We start from the raw sequence: 20,291 nt of genomic DNA, 5'->3' as shown, positions 1-20,291 counted from the left end.
GTCTCGCACCCCCAATTTTTACAATAGAAGTATTCCCCTCCTCCACAGGTGGGATTTAGCCTGTGATCTCTGTGGTACCCAGGACAGACATAAAAGGGAAGAGTGCTTAGCATGGCCCTTCTGTCAGGCGTGCCACATCCTCCCCATGGGTCTAATCCCAGTCGCCCTGGAGGGCTTTCTCGGTTAGAGGCTCTAGAGGTGTCGAAGTATCCCTCTAGGTCCCATGGGCTAGGGGCCCCTATGGTTAGCTTGCATAGGTCAGGATATAGGTTAGGCCACCAGGTTCCCACAGGGGCGGTCTTAGTTATAGACCAAACCTCGTCACCCCCAGACGTTAGTACCTGCCAGGTTAACCTTTTGAGGGCATGAGGGTCACCTCTGGCGGAGGTGAAGAGCGCTAGGAGAGGTAGGAATATAACAACTGTCATTGAACAATTTTTTGAAAGTCTTATCTTGAGCGGGTTTTGGGTGCAGTGGAGCTTCCATTGGAGTGGCTCGTCCGGTCCGCCTGGCTGGCGTCAGCGGTGCTCGTTGATGGGGCGCGCTTGATGTGTGAGGCGTGGACCCAAGCAGCAATGCCGTCTACCTTTAAGGCGGTTGGGGTGGTCAGTAGTACAGTAAATGGGCCCTTCCAGCGGGGCTCAAGCGTCCTGGACTGATGTTTCCTGATGTAGACGGAGTCACCGATCTGGAACGGGTGTGGGTTGGTTGTGTCTCCGGGGCGGTAGACAGCCGCAAGGGGTTTCCAGATCTGGCGCTGGATAATCTGGAGCGCCTTTAGCCTGTCCTGTAAACCGGGAGTGTTAGCAAGAGGGTCAATAGCAGAATCTAGCAAGTCCGTTACTGGTGGGGGACCTCCATAGAGAAGCTCGTAAGGAGTTAGCCCATGGCGCCCGGGAGTGTTCTGGACTCAGAACAGGACCATAGGGAGGAGTTGGACCCAGTCTCTAGTGCCAGTCTCCAATGTCAATTTGGTTAGGGTCTCTTTAATTGTTCTATTTATTCTTTCTACCTGCCCTGAGCTCTGGGGTCTGTATGCACAATGTAATTTTTAATTTATCCCCAGTAATCTGGCCACCAACTGACTTACCTGGGAGACGAAGGCGGGGCCGTTGTCCGACCCTATTACCTTGGGCAGTCCAAACCAGGGGAAAATTTCTTCTAGGATTTTCTTGACAACCACCTGGGCAGTTTCTCGTTTGGTGAGGAAGGCTTCTGTCCATCCTCCTGTGGGCCTAGTGCAGCGGCTCGTGCTGTTTCATCGGCCATCCTGTTCCCCTCTGCTACTGGGTCGTTGCCGTGCTGATGCCCAGGACAGTGAATTATCTACCACGGCCGCCCCGGCTTTACGTTCACCATTTCGTAGAAAGCTACTCCCCTCGGTGTACCAGGTTGCTTCAGCATCTGGCAAAGGCTGGTCCGTCAAGTCCCTTCTGGTGCCATGGACCTCAGCTAGGATCTGGTGGCAATCATGCATTACCAGGGAGGGGGACTCGGCTTCTGGAAGCAAGGTGGCCGGGTTTAGGGATGTAGCCGTTCCGAACCGTATCCGCTCAGAATTCAGTAACATGGCCTGATAATGGGTGACCTGGCGTTTGAGAGCCATCGATCAGGGGGCTGGCGGATGACTGTCTCTATGGCATGGGGGGGCCACCACAGTGAGGGGTTGGCTGAAGGCCAACTTATCTGAGGCTTTTACCAGGACTGCCACAGCCACTATTATTCGGAGACATGGGGGCCATCCTGCAGCCACTCTGTCTAATTTTCTTTTGAAAAGTATGCCACGGGCCTTTTCCAGGGTCCCAGTTTCTGAGTTAGGACCCCTTTGGGTATTCCTTGGTGTTCATCAGCATATAGCGCAAATGGCTTGGTTACATCTGGGAGGCTCAGGGCAGGGGCGGTCAATAAGGCCCTTTTTATTTTGTCAAAAGCCAATTGTTGCTCCTTTCCCCAGTGGTAGGGGGTGTTGGATTTCGTGAGAGGATATAGGGGAGCCGCCAGCTCTGCAAACCCGGGTACCCAGAGGTGGCAGAACCCAGCACTGCCGAGGAACTCTCGTAGCCCTCTGGCACTAGTGGGTGCTGGGATCAGGGCTACAGCCTTTTTGTGGCCCTCCGTCAGCCACCTCTGGCCTCCTTCCAGGAGATATCCCAGATAGGTCACTCGTCTCTGGCCTATTTGGGCCTTTTTGGCGGAGGCCCTATACCCCAGTCCTCCCAGTCTCTCGAGCAGGGCCCCCGTACCTTTTACACAATCCTGTTCTGTCTTAGCCGCTATGAGCAAATCAAACACGTACTGCAGGAGAACGAGGTCCGGATGGCCAACTCGGAAGTCTGCCAAGTCCTGATGCAAGGCTTCGTTGAACAAGGTGGGGGAGTTTTTGAATCCCTGTGGTAGCCTTGTCCAAGTGAGTTGTCCTGAGAATCCCGTCTCAGGATCTTTCCATTTAAAGGCAAAAATAGGCTGGCTTTGAGAGCTTAACTTTAGGCAAAAGAATGCATCTTCTAGATAGAGCTCAAGGGTCCTTCTGCCTCAGTTAAAACTGAATGTTGAGCTCCCGTAGCAACCAGGAAGGTCACTGGTTGACCCCCCAACTTTAAGGGTTATCCGAGGCTGGGGGGGGGGCTCCTGGCCCTGACATCCCTACTCTTCATCCTCTAGGGACAGTACGGGAGTGGGCTTCTTCTTAGGTCCCTGCGTTTGGCCCTTCTTTGGACAATCTTTAACCCAATGTCCTTTTTCCTTGCAGTAGGCACACTGGTCTCGTTCAACCTGTGGTCTTCTTTTGTCTCCCAGGTCCTTACTCTGTCCTGACTTACTCTGCCCTGAGCCCTGTACTACGGTGGCCAGTATCCCAGTCAGTTCTTTATTGCGTTTCCTTTATCTCTTTTATTTTGTCTCTCTCTCTCTCTCTCTCTCTCCTCTCTCTCTCTAAGTATACATACGGTAGCCTTCCATTAATCTTTCCAGAAAACCTGCCGGCGTCTCATCTTTTCCCTGCACTATAGCACGTACCTTTGCCAAATTGGTGGGGCGACGCCCTGCCCCTCTGAGACCCGCTAGGAGTACCTGGCGATAGAGACGGAGCCGCTCCCTCCCAGCAGCAGTGTCATAGTCCCAGGTCGGGCGAACCAAGGGGAAAACGTCCTCAATTTCATTAGGCAGCTGGGTCGGCCTCCCATCCGCCCCGGGGACGTTTTTCTGTAGACGCGCGGTCTCTCCTCCGTGGTGAGGAGAGTCTGCAGGAGCTGATCAGGGTGCCCATGGGGTCCTGGCTGAAAGACCGGGGCCTTCACCTGCAAGATAATATCAATATTAAAAGTTCCATTCCTGGGCCACCCGACGTTGAGAGTCGGCCACTCTGAGGAGCAGAAGGTGACCCATCTTCGTCTTTTGACTTCGACGGAAAGGTTGTGTGCTCGCCGGCGACTTCTTTCCAGTGATCTAGAGCGAGGCTTAAAGGGGTGGTTACAGTTTGCCCCGCGGGTGTAGAAAAGAGGTGAGCGGGGAGGAAGAGGACAGGAAGACAGAACAGACAGATGCACACAGATGACGGGACCGGCACGGCGGATTCAGACGGGAGCGGTCGCCAACAGCGACCCTCCCCGAAGAGGAGGGAGTGCCGGGCTCCCTCCCTCTTCCAGACCACTCGGGAGTCCGACTCCGGAGCGGGACCAGAAAGACACAGAACGAACAGACGCACACGAATGACAGGACTGGCGCGGCGGATTCAGATGGGAGCAGTCGCGAACAACGACCGTCCCTGAAGAGGAGGGAGTGCCGGGGCTCCGTTCCTCTTCCAGACCACTCCGGAGTCCGACTCCGGAGGGGGACCAGGGGTCTCGGGCACGTCTGCCTCCCCCGCTGGTCCAAATACAGAATACAGAGTACAGCGTCCTGCAGGCACAATACAGACCCGGCACAGACCCGGCCAGTCAGACAAACGGACGAGACAGATATGACATTTAGCGAGCTCGGTCTTACCTCCTACCGGTCTTAGGATTGAGCCTGGGGCGTCTCGGATCCCGGACGAGCCCCCAAATGTTGGACCCTGGCTCACGGGTGCCAACGTGTCCCGGCGGACGCCCCAGACACTCAGACCCCAGACAGGCAGATGCAATTAGCAAGAGGGTTTATTGGACGTTTGCGCAAACGGGCTTTCCGCCTCCGAAGAGGAAGAGAGCCCCGATTAGCAATTACAGGTATCTTTTAAAGGCAAAAGGAAAAAAAAACCGCTTAAAGACAAAAGAACCTCGGGAGTTGCATAGCATTCAGGTTATTGATTTCACAGAGGGTCAACATGAACCTATTCAGGGACATTCCAATCAGGGTGTGGGGGGAAATGGTTTTCTTATTGTAAACAGAATGCTTTTAGTTGCTAAAATTTCAGGAAGACGCCTGGATGGGCTGCCTTTGGATTAGGGCTGGCCCTACTTACAAGGGGGGAGGTTTCTTCATTTTAAGAACCATATTGCTATACTTAAATATTGAGGAATTTATCACGGTTGACATATCCTGATAAGCATGTATTTGCTGATAAAAGAACAATAAATTTGAATGGCTTGGCATTAAGTCCAAAATCATTCTTCCATAATTGTGTCCTCACACCATAAAATGTCAAAACAGAAACTACCATGTTAATGTCAAGACCACTCACTGGGAGCTAACCAACAAAAGTGCTGCAAGAATAACATGACAATTCCAAGTACCACAGAATTTAATGACACTATCAGGAAACTGTTTCATTTCTATAATGCACAAACAATAAAGATTTATTTAAGTGTCTGAACCTTTTCCTTCAATTCACAGTTAATACTTCATTAGATATTAGAACACTACTTTCTTTCTTTTGGTAAATAATAATTATAATTAAAACCTTCTAAAAGAAAAGTCTTCTAAACACAACTAACCTTCTAAAATAAAAATAGCATTAGAATGTTTGCCTTATTGAATTAAAGCATTTACTTTAATAAATCAATCATCAAGGACCAAGAGTAGGACATGGTAAAATTAAAACAAAAGTTATGTACTTTCAATTTTAAAATTACAAAACCTTTTAAAATGTACTTATTTTATTTAATAAAGACACGCTTGATAAATATTGGTTTTCTGGACATACGTCAATAAAATGTTTCTCTCTAATAGAGCAACAGATTTGTAAAATATTCTATTTCAGTGATAATGGTATCACAAGAATCAGTTTTCAGTATGTTGCTAATGGCTATCATATTGAAGAAACTTAGGGAAACATTTTAGCATATGAAAGCCATAGATCACAGTTTATTGTATTTAAATTCATCCTCCTCCTCCTCCTCCTCCTCCTCATTATCTACAGTTGTCATGTAATACTTACTCTATTATTTCTAACCCTATTGTTAACCAAGTTTCGAATTATCATCTTCAACTTTACAGATATTGAAATTGAAGCTTAAACAGATTAATTTGTGGAAAGTCACAGGAGTACAAAAGACCTAGAATTTAAGCCTGCATCTACCTAGTTCAAAAGCCATGCTTTTTTACCCAACTTCAGTGAATTCTCCCAGAATCACTCTTAAGACTGCTGCTTTAAAATATTTTCATTCTTAGATGCAATTCCATTAAATAAGATACCATAGTGGTCATGTATAAGTAAGAAGGATATAATTTTTTTAAAGATAAAAGAAATGAAATGACAAATGGAATTAAATTTAATTATAAAGGGAGGTGAGTTGGTTTCCTAAGTGTATTTATTTTTGTGAATGAAAAATTTATTTAAAAATCAATGGTATTAGAAAGAGTTATAATAGTTTTATATTATGTGATATCCTACATTACAGTTTCAGTGCAGGATACATAGTGGTTTTGTTCTGCTTCTGTTTTATAGTTTTATATTATGGAAATTATGAACCAAAATAGTTTGTTTTTTTTTCAGTGAAAGTTAATTATATCATAAAAATTATTGTTGCATATAAATAAATGAAATTATATCAAAGGATATTAGGCATTGTGTTAGCTTGGTCTGTCATAACAGAATACAGCAGGCTGCATATACAATAGAAATTTATTTTCTCACAGTTGTGGAGACAAGAAGTCCAAGAACAAGATGTTGGAAAATTTGGTTGCTTGTGAACATTCTCTTCCTGGCTTGCAGACAGCTTAAAGTCCCATCTTTATATCATGAACCATGATTACATTCTTAAAGGTCCTGTTTCCAAATACAGTTGCATTGGGGGTTAGGGCTTCAACATGTGAATTAGAGGGAGACTCAATTCATTCCATAACATGCACAAATGACAAGAAACATTAAGTATATTCTTTCAAATATAAGGATAAAAATGTATTACAAAATATAATACCTGTTTTCAAAATAGTTTTTACAACACATATGACATTTTTATGGGCTGAATTGTTTCCCCCCTCAAAAGTCACATGTTGAAATCCTTACACGGGTACTTCAGAATGTGACTATATTTGAAGTCAAGGCCTTTAAAGAGGCAATTAAGATAAAATGAGGTATTAGGATAAGCCCTAATCCAAACTTCCTGGTGTCCACATATGACCATGAAATTTGGACACACTGAGAGACATTTAGGGGTATGTGCACACAGAGGAAAGAACATGTGAGGACAGAGAGAAAGTGGCTGTCTGCAAGCCAGAGGCCTCAGGAGAGAACCAATCTGCCAACACCTTGATCTTGCGTTTCCAGCCCCCAGAACTGTAAGAAAACAAATTTCTGTTGTTTAAGCCTTCCAGTCTGTTATTGGCAGCCAGGGCAAACTGATATGGATACAGGGGAATAAATGCCTTAATAATTAGTTATTTTTAAGAATTTACAGTTTAATATTATCAATAAAGTTCAATGTATAACTTTCATAGTATATACTCCATCTTTTCCCAATTTAATCCTCTCTCACTGGTTACACCTTTTCTCCTGGAATTCAAGTGCTTTACCTTATCTTCTCTTATCCCTAATTTTTCATATTTCACAACATTTTCTCCATTCCTATATGACTATCCTGAGACCCAATTTCAAAGTTTTATTCCTTTCACCACACAAGCTCAAAAAGCAAGCTCTGTGAAAGACAATGTTAATAAATAAATATTTAATGAACATTGGCCCCATTCTTTGTTATTAAGGACCCTGGGTATTAGAGATGCCAGATGAATGAGATGTGCTTCCTGCCCCCAGCTTGCACACAAATTAGGGAGGTATACTCACCTATGAATAAATCAGTGGTATTGAAAATAATTGACAAAGTTACACACAGCTGTGCTATTTTCGTTAGCTGATAAAATCTTTATCATTCTCTCAGCCAGATTAGATATATAGGATTAGGAAGAAAACCTAGACTTAAATGTTCATATATTTTAGAGTCTTCTAACTTGAATAGTCTCCTTATAGTAATTCTGTTCTATGGGACAAGCAATCAAAATTTCAGACCTCCTCCGCACACACACACAATGGCAACAACAAAGAGATTTATTGTGTAGTAAATAAAGCTTCAACTTTAGCTTTCATCACATTCATGAGTCTCTTCTAAAGCCATGTTGCTAAAGTTTGTATTTTTAATTTGATGTTAATTTATAAAGGAGGGATCTCCAAATTGTGTAAGGCCTCTCAGAACATGGATCAGTCCTACATTTATGCTTACATGAAGTAGGTGAGAGGGACACTTATACCTTTCTACAAGCAAGTCTGTGATTACTTTTCTGGATCTCCAGTCTCTTTGGCAATACCCCCTATCACTGCCTGGAACCAGTTGCCAAGTGGGTAATTGCTGCTGAGGCCTGAGATGAGGATCTTGCATTTCTCCTCCTACTCAATTGAGGACCAAGAGGTCTCTCAAAACTGACTCAGCCACACTCCAGTTCTCATATATTTGTCATTCATACCATGGCTTCAGCTCCTACCCTCCTGTCTCTTTAGTGGAGTCCCTCTCATTTAGTCAGCCTCCATAACAGGCTGCCTGGGTCTTAACTCAGTTCCCTTCAGTGAATTAGAAACTTCTAGGTCCCTTACAAGTCATAAGAAACTCAAGCCAGTTTTGACTATTCACATGGCAGCACCTATGAAGAAAATAGTTTGTTCAGCTCCATCTCTAATTTTTTTAAAGTTTTTATTTAAATTCCAGTTAGTTAAAAATACAGTGTAATAATAGCTTCAGGGGTACAATATAGTGATTCAACACGTGCATACAATATCTGATGCTCATCACAACAAGTGCACTCCTTAATCCCCATCACCTATTTTACCCATCCCCCAACCAAACCCATCTGGTAACCATTAGTTTCTTTTCTATAGTTAAGAGTCTGTTTCTTGGTTTGCCTCTCTTTTTCCCCTCTGTTCATTTGTTTTGTTTCTTAAATTCTACATATGAGTGAAATCATATATAGTATTTGTCTTTTTATTACTAATTTCACTTGGCATTATACTCTCTAGCTCCATCCATGTCATTGCAAATGGCAAGATTTCCTCTTTATGGCTGAGTAATAATCCAGTGTGTTTGTATATGTATATACCACTTATTTATCAACTCATCAGTTGATGGACACTTGGGCTATTTTCATAATTTGGCTATTATAAATAATGCAGCTATAAACATTGGGGTGTATGTATCCCTCTGAATTAGTATTTTATATTCTTTTGAAAAATACCTTTTTTAAATATTCTTTGGGAAAATACCTTGTAGTGTGATTGCTGAATTTTAGGGTAGTTAGTTCTATTTTTCACTTTTTAAAGAAGCTTCATGTTTTCCACAGTGGCTGCACCAGTTTGCATTCCCACCAACAGTGCAAGAGGGTTCCTGTTCTCCACACCCTCAGCAATATCTGTTGTTTCTTCTGTTGTTGATGTTAGCCATTCTTACTGGTGTGAGGTGATACCTCATTGTAGTTTTGATTTGTAGTCCCTTATGATCGTGATTTTGAAGACCTTTTCATGTGTTTGTTGGCCATCTATATGTCTTCTTTGGAAAAAATATCTATTTATGTCTTCTGCCCATTTTTTCATTGAATTATTTATGTTCTGAGTATTAAATTCTTTATAAACTTTGGATATTAACCTTTATCAGATATGTCATTTGAAAGTAACTTCTCCCTTGCAGTAGGAAGAAGAAGGGCAACCTAGGAAGGTTGCCCTTTAGCTTTGTTGATTGATTCCTTTGCTGTACAGAAGCTTTTTATTTTGATGTAGTACAATAGTTGATTTTTGCTTTTGTTTCCCTTGCCTCACGAGACATATCTAGAAAGAAGTTGCTACAGCTGATGTCAAAGAGGTTACTGCCTGTGTTCTTCTCTAGGATTTTTATGGTTTCAGTTCACACATTTGGATCTTTAATTCACTTTGAATTTAGTTTTCTAACTTGTGTAAGAAAGTGGTCCAGTTTCATTCTTCTGCCTGTTGCTGTCCAGTTTCCTCAACACCATTTGTTGAAGAGACAGTCTTTTTCCCATGGCATATTCTTTTCTGCTTTGTCAAAGATTAATTGACCAAATAATTGTTGGTTTATTTCTGAGTTTTATATTCTGTTCCATTGATCTATATGTTCATTTTTATGACAGTGCCATACTGTTTTGATAACCACAACTTTGTAATATAACTTGAAGTCCAGAATTGTGATGCCTCCAGCTTTGCTTTTCTTTTTCAAGATTGCCTTGGCTATTCAGGTTCTTTTGTGGTTCCATACAAATTTCAGGATTGTTTGTTCTAGCTCTGTGAAAAATGCTATTGGTGTTTTGATAGGGATTGCATTAAATGTGTAGATTGCTTTGAGTAGTATAGACATTTAAAAATTTTTTTCTTCCAATCCATGAGCATGAATGCCTTTCCATTTATTTGAGTTGTCTTCAATTTCTTTCACTGAAGTTTTCTAGTTTCCAAGTACAAGTCTTTCACCTCTTTGGTCAGGTTTTTTTTCCCCTAGGTATCTTAATGTTTTTGGTGCAATTGTAAAAAGGATTGACCCCCCCCCTTTTTTTTGCTGCTTCATTATTAGTATATAGATATGCAACAGATTTTTGTCGATTTTATATCCTGCAATTTTACTGAATTTGTGTACCAGTTCTAGCAGTTTTTTTGGTGGAGTCTTCTGGGTTTTCAATATATAGCATCATGTCATCTGCAAATAGTGAAAGTTTTACTTCTTCCTTGCCAATATGGATGCTTTTTATATCTTTTTGTTTTCTGATTACTGTGGCTAGGACTTCCAGTACTATGTTGAATAGAAGTAGTGAAAAAAAAAAAAAAAGAATAGAAGTAGTGACAATGGATATTCCTGTCTTGTTCCTGACTGTAGAGGAAAAGCTCTGTTTTTCCCTATTTAGCATGATATTAGCTGTGGGTTTTTCATATATGGCCTTTTTATGTTGAGGTACATTCCCTCTAAATCTACTTTGGTGAGGTGTTTTGGTTTCTTTTCTTTCTTTTTTTTTTTTATCATGAATGGATGTTGTACTTTGTCAAATACTTTTTCTGCATCTGTTGAAAAGATCATATAGTTCTTTTACTTTCTCTTATTGATGTGATGTACTACACTGATTGATTTGGAGATACTAAACCACCCTTGTGGCCCAAGCAAAATCCCACTTGATTGTGGTGAATGGTATTTAAAATTTTTGTTGAATTTGGCTTATTTTATTGAGGATTTTTGCATATCTGTTCATCAGAGATATTGGCTTATAGTTCTTTTTTTTAATTTTCTTTTTTTTTTGTGGTGTCTTTATCAGGTTTTGCTATCTGGGTAATGCTGGTCTCAAGGAATGAATTTGGAAATTTTTCCTCCATCTCTATTTTTTTGGAATAGTTTGAGAAGAATTAGTATTAACTTTTCTTTAAATGTTTGGTAGAGGGATCCCTGGGTGGCGCAGCGGTTTGGCGCCTGCCTTTGGCCCAGGGCGCGATCCTGGAGACCCGGGATCGAATCCCACATCAGGCTCCCGGTGCATGGAGCCTGCTTCTCCCTCCGCCTGTGTCTCTGCCTCTCTCTCTCTCTCTCTGTGACTATCATAAATAAATAAAAAATTAAAAAAAAATAAATGTTTGGTAGAATTCACTTGTGAAGCCCTGTGGTCCTGGACTTTTGTTTGTTGGGGGCTTTTGGTTACTGATTCAATTTCTTTACTGTTTATCAGTCTGTTCAAATTTTCTATCTGTTCCTAATTCAGTTTTGGTGATACATCTGTTTCTAGGAATTTATCCTTCTCTTCTAGCTTGTCCAGTTTATTGGCATATAGTTTTTCATAATATTCGCTTATGATTATTTGCATTTCTGTGGTGTCAGTCGTTATTTCTTCTCTCTCATTTATAATTTTATTTATTTGGGTCCTTTCTGTTTTCCTTTCGCTAAGTCTGGCTACAAGTTTATCAATTTTATTAATTTTTTCAAAGAACCAGCTTCTGGTTTCATTCATGTGTTCTATTGTTATTTTAGTTTCTTTATCATCTATTTCTGCTCTAATTATTATTTCCTTCCTTCTGCTGGCTTTAGGCTGTTTTGTTTTGTTTTTTTTCCTAGCTCATTTAGGTATAAAGTTAGGTTGTTTGAGATGTTTCTTGCTTCTTGAGGTCGGCTTGTATTGCTATATATTCTCTCTTAGGACCTCTTTTATTGCATCCCAAAGGGTTTAGACCACTGTGTTTCCATTTTCATTTGTTTCCATGTATCTTTTCATTTCTTCTTTGATTTCCTAGTTGACCCATTCGTTATTTAGTAGCATGTTATTTAACTTCCACCTATTTGTTATCTTTCCAGATTTTTTCTTGTGGTTGCCTTCTAGTTTCACAGTGTGGTGGTCAGAAAAGGTGCATGGTATGACTTCTTTCTTCTTGTATTTGTTGAGTTTTGTTTTGTGGCCTACTATGTGATGTATTCTCGAGAATGTTCCATGTGCACTTGAAAAAATGTATATTGTGCTGTTTTAGGTTGAAATGTTCTGAATACATCTGCTAAGTCCATCTGGTCCAGTGTGTCATTCAAAGTTATTGTTTTCTTGTTGACTTTCTATTTAGCTGATCCATCCATTGATGTAAGTGGGGTGTTAAAAGTCTTCGACTATTATTGTATTATTATTGGTTAGTTCCTTTATGTTTGTTATTAACTACTTTCTGTATTTCTGTGCTCCCATCTTGGGTGCATAAATATTTTCAATTGTTATACCTTCTTGTTGGATTGTCCCCTTTCTTATGATGTAGTGACCTTCTTTGTCTTTTGTTACAGTCTTTGTTTTAAAGTCCAGTTTTTCCAATGTAGATATTGCTACTCTGCCTTTCTTTTGACATCTATTTGCATGATAAATATTTTTCCGTCCCTTGACTTTCAATCTGCAAATGTCCTTAGGTCTAAAATGAGTCTCTTATAGGCAGCATATAGATGAGTCTTATATTTTTTTTTATCCATTCTGACACCCTATGCTTTCTGATTAGAGCTTTTAGTCCATTTACATTCAAAGTAATTACTGATAAGTATGTATTACCATTTTAGTACTTGTTTTGTGGTTGTTTCTGAAAATTTTCTCTGACCTTTTGTCTTTTTTTTTTTTTTGCTTATTTTCTTCAGTGATATATTTGTATTTCTTTCTCTTTATTCTTTACATGTTTATATATATAGTTATATAGTTATATAGTTATATATAGTTACCATTTGGTTTGTATCTAACCTCTCCTGTATATAGCAGTCTACATTAAGTTGATGGTCATTTAAGTTTGAACCTATTATTCTCTCCTCTCCATGTCTTAGGCATATGTTAGTATATTTTATACCCTTTTTTTGGTGAGTTCTTTGACTGATTTTTTTGCAGAAGTATTCATTTTTACTGCTTTCATGTTTCCTGCATTTGTACTGTCACTTTTGAATACTTTAAAAAAATATTTTATTTATTTATTCATGAGCAACAGAGAGAGAGAGGCAGAGACATAGGCCAAGGGAGAAGCAGGCTCCTGGTAGGGAGCCTGACGTGGGACTTGATCCCGGGTCTCAAGGATCACGCCCTGGGCTGAAAGCAGCACTAAACTGCTGAGCCACCCGGGCTGCCCTGTACTGTCACTTTTGGCCTCTCCTTTCCACTCAAAAAGTATTCTTTAATATTTCTTGCAAGGCTAGCTTAGTGGTCACAAACTCCGTTAGTTTTTGTCTGGGGAAATGCTTATCTCTCCTATTCTGAATGACAGCCTTGCTGGATAGAGTGTTATTGGCTTCAGATTTTCCCTTTCAGCACTTTGAATATATCATGCCATTCTCTTCTGGCTTGCCAAGTTTTTGTTGAAGAATCCCCAGCTAGCCTTATGGGCTTCCTCTTGTAAGTTAATGACTTCTTTTGTCTTAATGCTTTTAAGAATTTTCTTTATCATTATATTCAGCAAATTTAAGTATAATATGTCTTGGTGTTGGCCTGCTTTTGTTGATTTTGTTGGGGGTTCTCTGTGCCTCCTGGATTGGGATGTCTGTTTCCTTTTCCAGATCACGGAAAGTTTTAGCTATTATTTCCTCAAACAAATTTTCTTCCCCTTTTTCTCTCTTCTTCTGGGAATCCTATACGAATGTTATTATGTTGGATGGAGGCACTGCATTCCCTATGTTTGCATAATTCTTTCTCTCTTTTGTTCAGCTTTATTGTTTTCCATTTCTTTGTATTCTAGGTCATTATTTAATTCCTCTGCTTCTTCCAGCCTGCTGTTCATTGAGTCAAATGTGTTTCTAATCTCATTTATTGCACTCTTCATCTCTTCATCTCTGACTGACTCTTTTTTAATTCTTCTATCTCTGTGGTAAGGGTCTTACCAATGTTTTCTATTCTTTCCTCAAGTCCAGTGAGTATCCTTATGATCATTACTTTAAATTCTCCATCAGCCTGTTAGTCATCTCTGTTTCACTTAGATCTCTGTCTGTGATCTTATCTTTTTCTTTCATTTGGGATAAATTCCTCTGACTTCTCATTCTAAGTCTCTGCCTGTTTTTTTTTTTTTTTTTTTTTTAATTAGAAAAGGCAATTATTTCTCCTACTCCTAGCCTTATGAAGAAACATCATGTAGTGCTCAGGCCCTGGCTCTTTAGGGAATGTCTCTGATGTGTGCTGCATGTGTGCTGCTGCTGTGTCCTGGTCACTTTATCTTTAGGTCAGTCATCTGCCAAAAGCTTTCCTTGCCTGATGTGGGCAGTGTTTGGTCCCTGGCCTGAACATGGTGAGTTTTAACTAGGTATGCTTTGGTTTGCTTGTGAAATGAGACCTGTCACCACCTCCACTGGAACTAAGGTACTGCAAAACTCTCTGTTTGGGAGATGTGGTGTAGACTGGGATTTGTACCAGTCTTCTGGAGGAGGAATCTGCTGGCTTGGAACTGATGCAAACATGACTGAGAAGAGCAATCTCACTGGAGTGAAGGAGAGGAGGCTTAGTATAAGCAAGTTAGGCAGCCAGTATCATTCTGGGCTGCTTCCCACTGATGGTTCTGTGTTTATGGTGAGGGGCAGGGGAGGGAAATGGCACCAGCAAGCTCCTTTGTTCCTGGACAGGTGTCTCTGTGAATGCTGCTTTCTCAGGGACACACAGAGAGGGGCAAATGATCTCCCCAATGTGTGCCCCAGTCGTTCTTTACCTTGCTCTTTCCACGCTGTATGCCCTTGGGTTGTTTGCCTGCCTTCTCTCCAAAGTAGCACAGTGCTTTCCAGGCTGTATCACAGCCAAGCCCACTGATATTTAAAACTCCAGTGTTTAAGGCCCCCTGGTTGCAAAAGCTCATGAAAATCTGTACCTTTCATTTTCGAAGCCAATGGCTATGGGGAAACATTCTCCTTTTGTGTTCCCCTGTGTCTTCCTCTCTCACCATTCTCAGTGACCCTGGCTCCATCCCCTCAGTAGCACCCAAGATTGATTTCTCTCCTAAACTGTATCTCCATACTTCCTACCTTCTTCAATGTGGCCTCTTCCTCCCTTTCCTTGTTCTATCAGTCTTCAGGTCAATTTCTGGGGTATTTAGGATGATTTGATAGTTATCTGGTTATGTTCATGGAAGGAGGCAAGTCTAGAGTACTCCTACTCTGCTGTCATATTCCTGTTTCTCTGTATACCATGTCTAATTTTTAAGACCATAATATTGCTAGAGACTCAAAAATTCTGATTTGGAAATTAAAAAAAATTTTGAACACCAAATTTTTCATTTGCATTCCTGCTTTGAGATTCCTTTTGTTACCCTCCATCCCCACCCCTGCTAAGGTAGGTGAACATTTCTGTCCAACTATGGAATAGCTTCCATACACAAAGAAGCAATGCTATAAAGACACAGCAATATATTTCAAAAATATGAACCCTATTGCATAATAATTACAAGTAACAAATGTTATTTTAGTGATATAGAAGCATGGTTATGGATGTTCCAGTGGATAAGGATACTGCAAATATAAGCAAAAGAAGTAATATAAATTAACCAGTACTCTCCTCAGACTTTTAATGAACACTGCTTTTCTATTTCTTGGCCACTCACCATTTATAATCTCTGCAGAGGAACACAGACATTATAATGACAAATATTTTCCCTATATTTTCTGTCAACCAGTTATGGAAATTTTCACCTGCTGATTATTTTAATATTAAAAGACAACTATGTGGACTAAAAATTCATAGTATAACTTGAGATTATACTAACAGTATTCTGAGAAATAAACTTATTGGTATCATCCCTTTTTAGTTCTATGAACTTATATATTTGTCTAGGTAAGAAAACTCAAAATGAGGTCATGGACCAGAAGAAATAAATATCACCTAAAACTCCTTATAAATGCAAATTAACATCATAAACTCTGTGGGTAAGGGCCAGAAACCTGTTTAACATGCTCTCACAATGATATGGATTGATGATAAAGCTTGGGAATGAATGCCTTAAGTTGCCAATTCAATAGTCTATGAAATGTTTATTTTCCATTATCTTTCCAAGGTATATATTACAGGATTATGCATATACTGGAAACATGGTAAATATATTATAAAAAGACAAATAATATCAAAATCTACCTATCTACCCATTTACTTATGTATCTATCCAAGCCAAAATTACATGCTTAAATTAGCACATTCATGTTCTTACATGAGAAAGTCAAGAAGTGAAGAATGTTGAGAATGAAGTTGAATCACCCTTTCAGTGTAATCCTCAGGTAAGGACTGACTTAAATTAATTCCAGGTGGCATTTTTCCACTCAAGTGGAGCATCACATCATAAATGGTCTTATTGTATTTCGAAAAGTCATTCTGTCTGAAAATTTTTTTGGATGATGAGGTTGATGAGTAGAATTGTATTTTATACACTTCCCTATGAGAAAACAATTTTAAAATTAAAAAAAAATATCAGTATGTTATATTATGAAAAAATTTTTCAATGACTAAATAAAGTTCTACTTAAAATCAAATAAGAAATTATAAAATTCACCTTACTCAGCTATCATTTGTTAGTACAAATTAGATGTTTTGATAACCCTGGAACTTTCTATTATCTCATTTTAAACACGCATCATAATCTGAGGTTGCAATTGTCAGGTCTGGAAGATTGGATTGTGAATAGAAAATGTAACTGCTTTGGATAAACAGTACAGGAGTTAAGTCCTGGACCCATTAACTGCTAGCTGGTTGAGAAGTTATCCAAACTCATTGAACTCAAATTTTATACCATTTAAACTGGAGGTAATAATGCCTATGATAGTTTTCAAGATAGATGTCAAATATTCATCACACATGTATAGACAAAAACAAATTTATACATATTTTCTCAATATTGTATTCTAATAATTAGAAGGGCTCATCCTGCACATTGGCCTCATAAGCAGAGATTCACATTTTAAAGATAAACCCAGAGAGCTAATGCTCTTATATATTTCTCTGTCCTTTAAATAAGACAGTACAATCTCTATTTCTGATACTTCTCACACTGAGTTACAATGGATGCTAATTATTAAATGGATTAAAAAAATTCAAACAATTCTTGCTCTCTATAGTTTATCAATTATCTAATACTACAGTATACTGTCTACTTGTTTGCTAGCAATCAAAGTCAAAATGTATCACTAATTTAGACTGATAAATAAAAAGTGCCCAAGGAGTCATTTTGAGTGGCCATTCTCCAGTTTGGTAGCTAGTAGGTCTATATTGCATATTATAGGACAAAGAACATTGACTTAGATAAGGGTTTGAGTACCATTGCTCAAACTCTGGCTCTTCCTCTTACTGTGTGACTTTATGGAAGCTACTTGACTTGTCTGTTTCTCAAGTTCCTCATTAGTAATGTATATAATAGAGCTAGTATATCCTGAAGGTACCAACAAAGCAAATATTTCATGGAAAATAATTAATACCTGAAAATATTTCTATAAAAAATTATGAAGAAGATAAATGATCTAAACAGAATTAAGACATAACCAGACAATAACTAAAAAAAGAAGGAGAAAAAACAAGTTGAATATAAATAGTAAGAAACAATAAATAATATGAATGGACACACAGGGCCCACATATTATAGTTTTAAGACACAGATTTTAAAGTAATTGTATGTACTATGATTAAGATTGAGAATTTTGTCATTGAACTATAAGTTATATAAAAATATAACTAAATGGAGAGGCTTCTGGGTGGCTCAGTCTGTTAAGCATTTGATTCTTGATTTCACCTCAGATCATTATCTCAAGCCCTGTGTCTGGCTTTGCGCTCAGAGTGGAGTCTGCTTGAGATTCTCTCTCATTCTGCTTCAGTACCTCCCCCCACTTGCTCTCTCTCTCTTCCTCTCTCTCAATAAATCAAATCTTTAGGGGTACCTTGCTGGCTCAGTCATTTAAGCACCTGCCTTCAGTTCAGGTCATGATCCCAGGGGCCTGGAATGGAGCTCCACATTGGGCTCCCTGCTCAGCAGGAAGCCTGCTTCTTCTTCTCCCTCTGACACTTCCCCTGCTTGTGCTCTCTTCTATCTCTCTCTCAAATAAATAAATAAAATCTTTAAAATATATGTATATAACTAAATGGAAAATTTAGAAACAAACAAATCTAGTAAGTAAAATGAAGAGAGCAATGGATGAAGTTAACAGCAAACTAAATCAAATGAAGAAAAAACTAATGCAATGGAATATAGGTCATAGGAAAGTATCTTACTACAACAGAGAGGGATAAAAGGATGGAAAACACAGAAGAGTGAGCAAAGGAGAGGAGCCCAAAAGAATGAGGTAGTCACATAATGGAAAGCATATTGACTGAGAGAGTTCCAAAACTGACAATAAAAAAATCAGACCACAGATGAGAGAATCACTATGAACCACAATAAGAATAACTACAAAGAACAGGCTCTTCATGGTACAACATTTCCAAATGACCAAGAAAATATAAATTTTTTCTTAATATCAAGAGTAGTAAAATGTCAATTCAAACCTCACTCAGAGCTAATAATGAAAAGACTGAAAATATTAACTGTTTCTTGGAATATAGAGCAAATAGAACTTTCATATATGACCTGTGGTAGTGGAAATAGGTACAACCACTTTGGAAAGCTACTTGGAAATAACTTCTAAAGGTGATCATATTTCCATCTTATGATTTAGCAATTTTACTCAACATATAAGCCTTTCAGAAATATGTATCAAAAGACATATGTTAAAATGTCCATAGTTACATTTTTCATAATAGAAAAATCTAGAAGCCAGTGAAACATCTATGGACAGAATGATTCAATAGAATATACATATAATGACCTAGTGTACAGCATTACTAGTAATCCACTTTGAAATGCAATAGTGAATCACATGAACATAATATTGATAAAAAAAAATCCAGATGCTACAAAAAAAACGCAAATTGTATGATTTTTCCTACATCATGTTCAAAACTAGAAAAAAACTAATCTTTGGTGTTAGAATTCAGGATAATGGTGACCTCTCCAGGGGATGGGAAGGGAAATAGAAGTGGCAGGGATTTGGAGATGTTAGCTATGCTCTATTTCTTTTTTTTTTTAAATGATTTTATTTATTTATTCATGAGAGACACAGAGAGAAGTCAGAGACATAGGTAGAGGGAGAAGCAGGCTCCCCACAGGGAGCTCAATCCCTGGACCTCTGGATCACACCTTGAGCCAAAGGCAGATGTTCAACCTCTGAGCCACACAGACCTTCCACTATGCTCTATATCTTGGTCTAAGTGATAGCTACACACATGTTCACATAGTATAATTCTGTCTATATGTTATGTGGTGACAAGCATGATTAAAATTCAAAAACATAAACCTTAAACTCTGGAGTTCACAGATCTATGCTTGCATGATAAAACTAAAAAAAAAAAAAAAAAAAAAGGTAAGGAAATGATTACCATAAAAGGCAAGCTGGTGATTTCCTTTCAGTTATAGAGATCCTGTAGATTGTGAGTGTCAAAGAGGTTTCTGGGGTGCTGTTAAAGGGAAGCCTGCACAGGGATTTGCTCTAGGAGTAAAATGATGGGTTGTACTTGGTTTGTGAATCTTTTTCTATGTGTATTTTATTTCATGATTTGAAAAGTCAAGAGGGAACAGCTTGGGTCTTCAAAGTTCCCCAACCCCTTAAAGGCTGACTGAAATTAGGTAGTTAAAATTACTATCTAGAGGATTGTTAAAGGAAAAGGTGACATTGTTAGTGGATTAACTGGATTATAACTGGATTTCCCACTGGGAGTACAAATTCTGATGTATAAACTACAGTCTTTTCTTTAATATCTATATGTATGCATATCTCACAAGTGTGGACTTTAATTAAAATTTTGATAACTGTTAACAATATTCCTTCTCTTCTTGTTTATATTTTAAGATATTAGATTATTTGAAGTTTCTTTTCAATTATGAGAGTCCTTTTACTTTGGAGATTGAAAATATGCACAAGCAAAAGGCTCATGTACTTACATCATGATCTATTTCTCCAGGTAAAGAAACTACCTACCACTTACCACTATTCCCAGCAAACAAGTAGTAAAATGGTTAAAGAAGGAAACTGCCTTGAGAAGAATTATAAAATGATTCACTATTCTCACTGTAATGTGGAAAAATGAAAAAAATTCAAGGAAGCCAACTCTAATCAGTTATTTAACACTTTTATTTTAACACTTTCACTCTAAAGACACATTTTTGTGATTTTGTTGGACATGGCTGGCAAAAAGAATAGGCAGCCTGCCCAGAAATGGAGGAGAAACTTTATGTTTATATTGCTAAATTTATCAGTGATCTTGCCAGCAGCTCAAAGTGGCAAAGAGAAACGCATACCACACACACACATACACACACACACACACACACACACACAGAGTTTAGAAAATGTCAGAAGTTTCTTATC

The 20,291-nt window shown here is 39.1% G+C and overlaps 1 protein-coding gene across 1 annotated transcript in view; it reads right to left on the bottom strand.

Annotated features, from left to right (window-relative positions):
- The window catches only part of CFAP47 (cilia and flagella associated protein 47), a 503,092-nt gene that overhangs the window by 304,977 nt on the left and 177,824 nt on the right, over positions 1 to 20,291 (bottom strand). The window contains exon 30 of the mRNA XM_072744557.1: positions 16,055 to 16,276. Coding sequence (XP_072600658.1) covers positions 16,055 to 16,276 — 222 coding nt within the window. The remainder of the gene's footprint in view (positions 1 to 16,054; positions 16,277 to 20,291) is intronic.

Source organism: Vulpes vulpes, chromosome X (assembly GCF_048418805.1).
Source record: "Vulpes vulpes isolate BD-2025 chromosome X, VulVul3, whole genome shotgun sequence".
Taxonomy (NCBI): domain Eukaryota; kingdom Metazoa; phylum Chordata; class Mammalia; order Carnivora; family Canidae; genus Vulpes; species Vulpes vulpes.
Note: the sequence above shows the minus strand (reverse complement) of the source record. Positions and strands in the feature narration are given on the sequence as shown.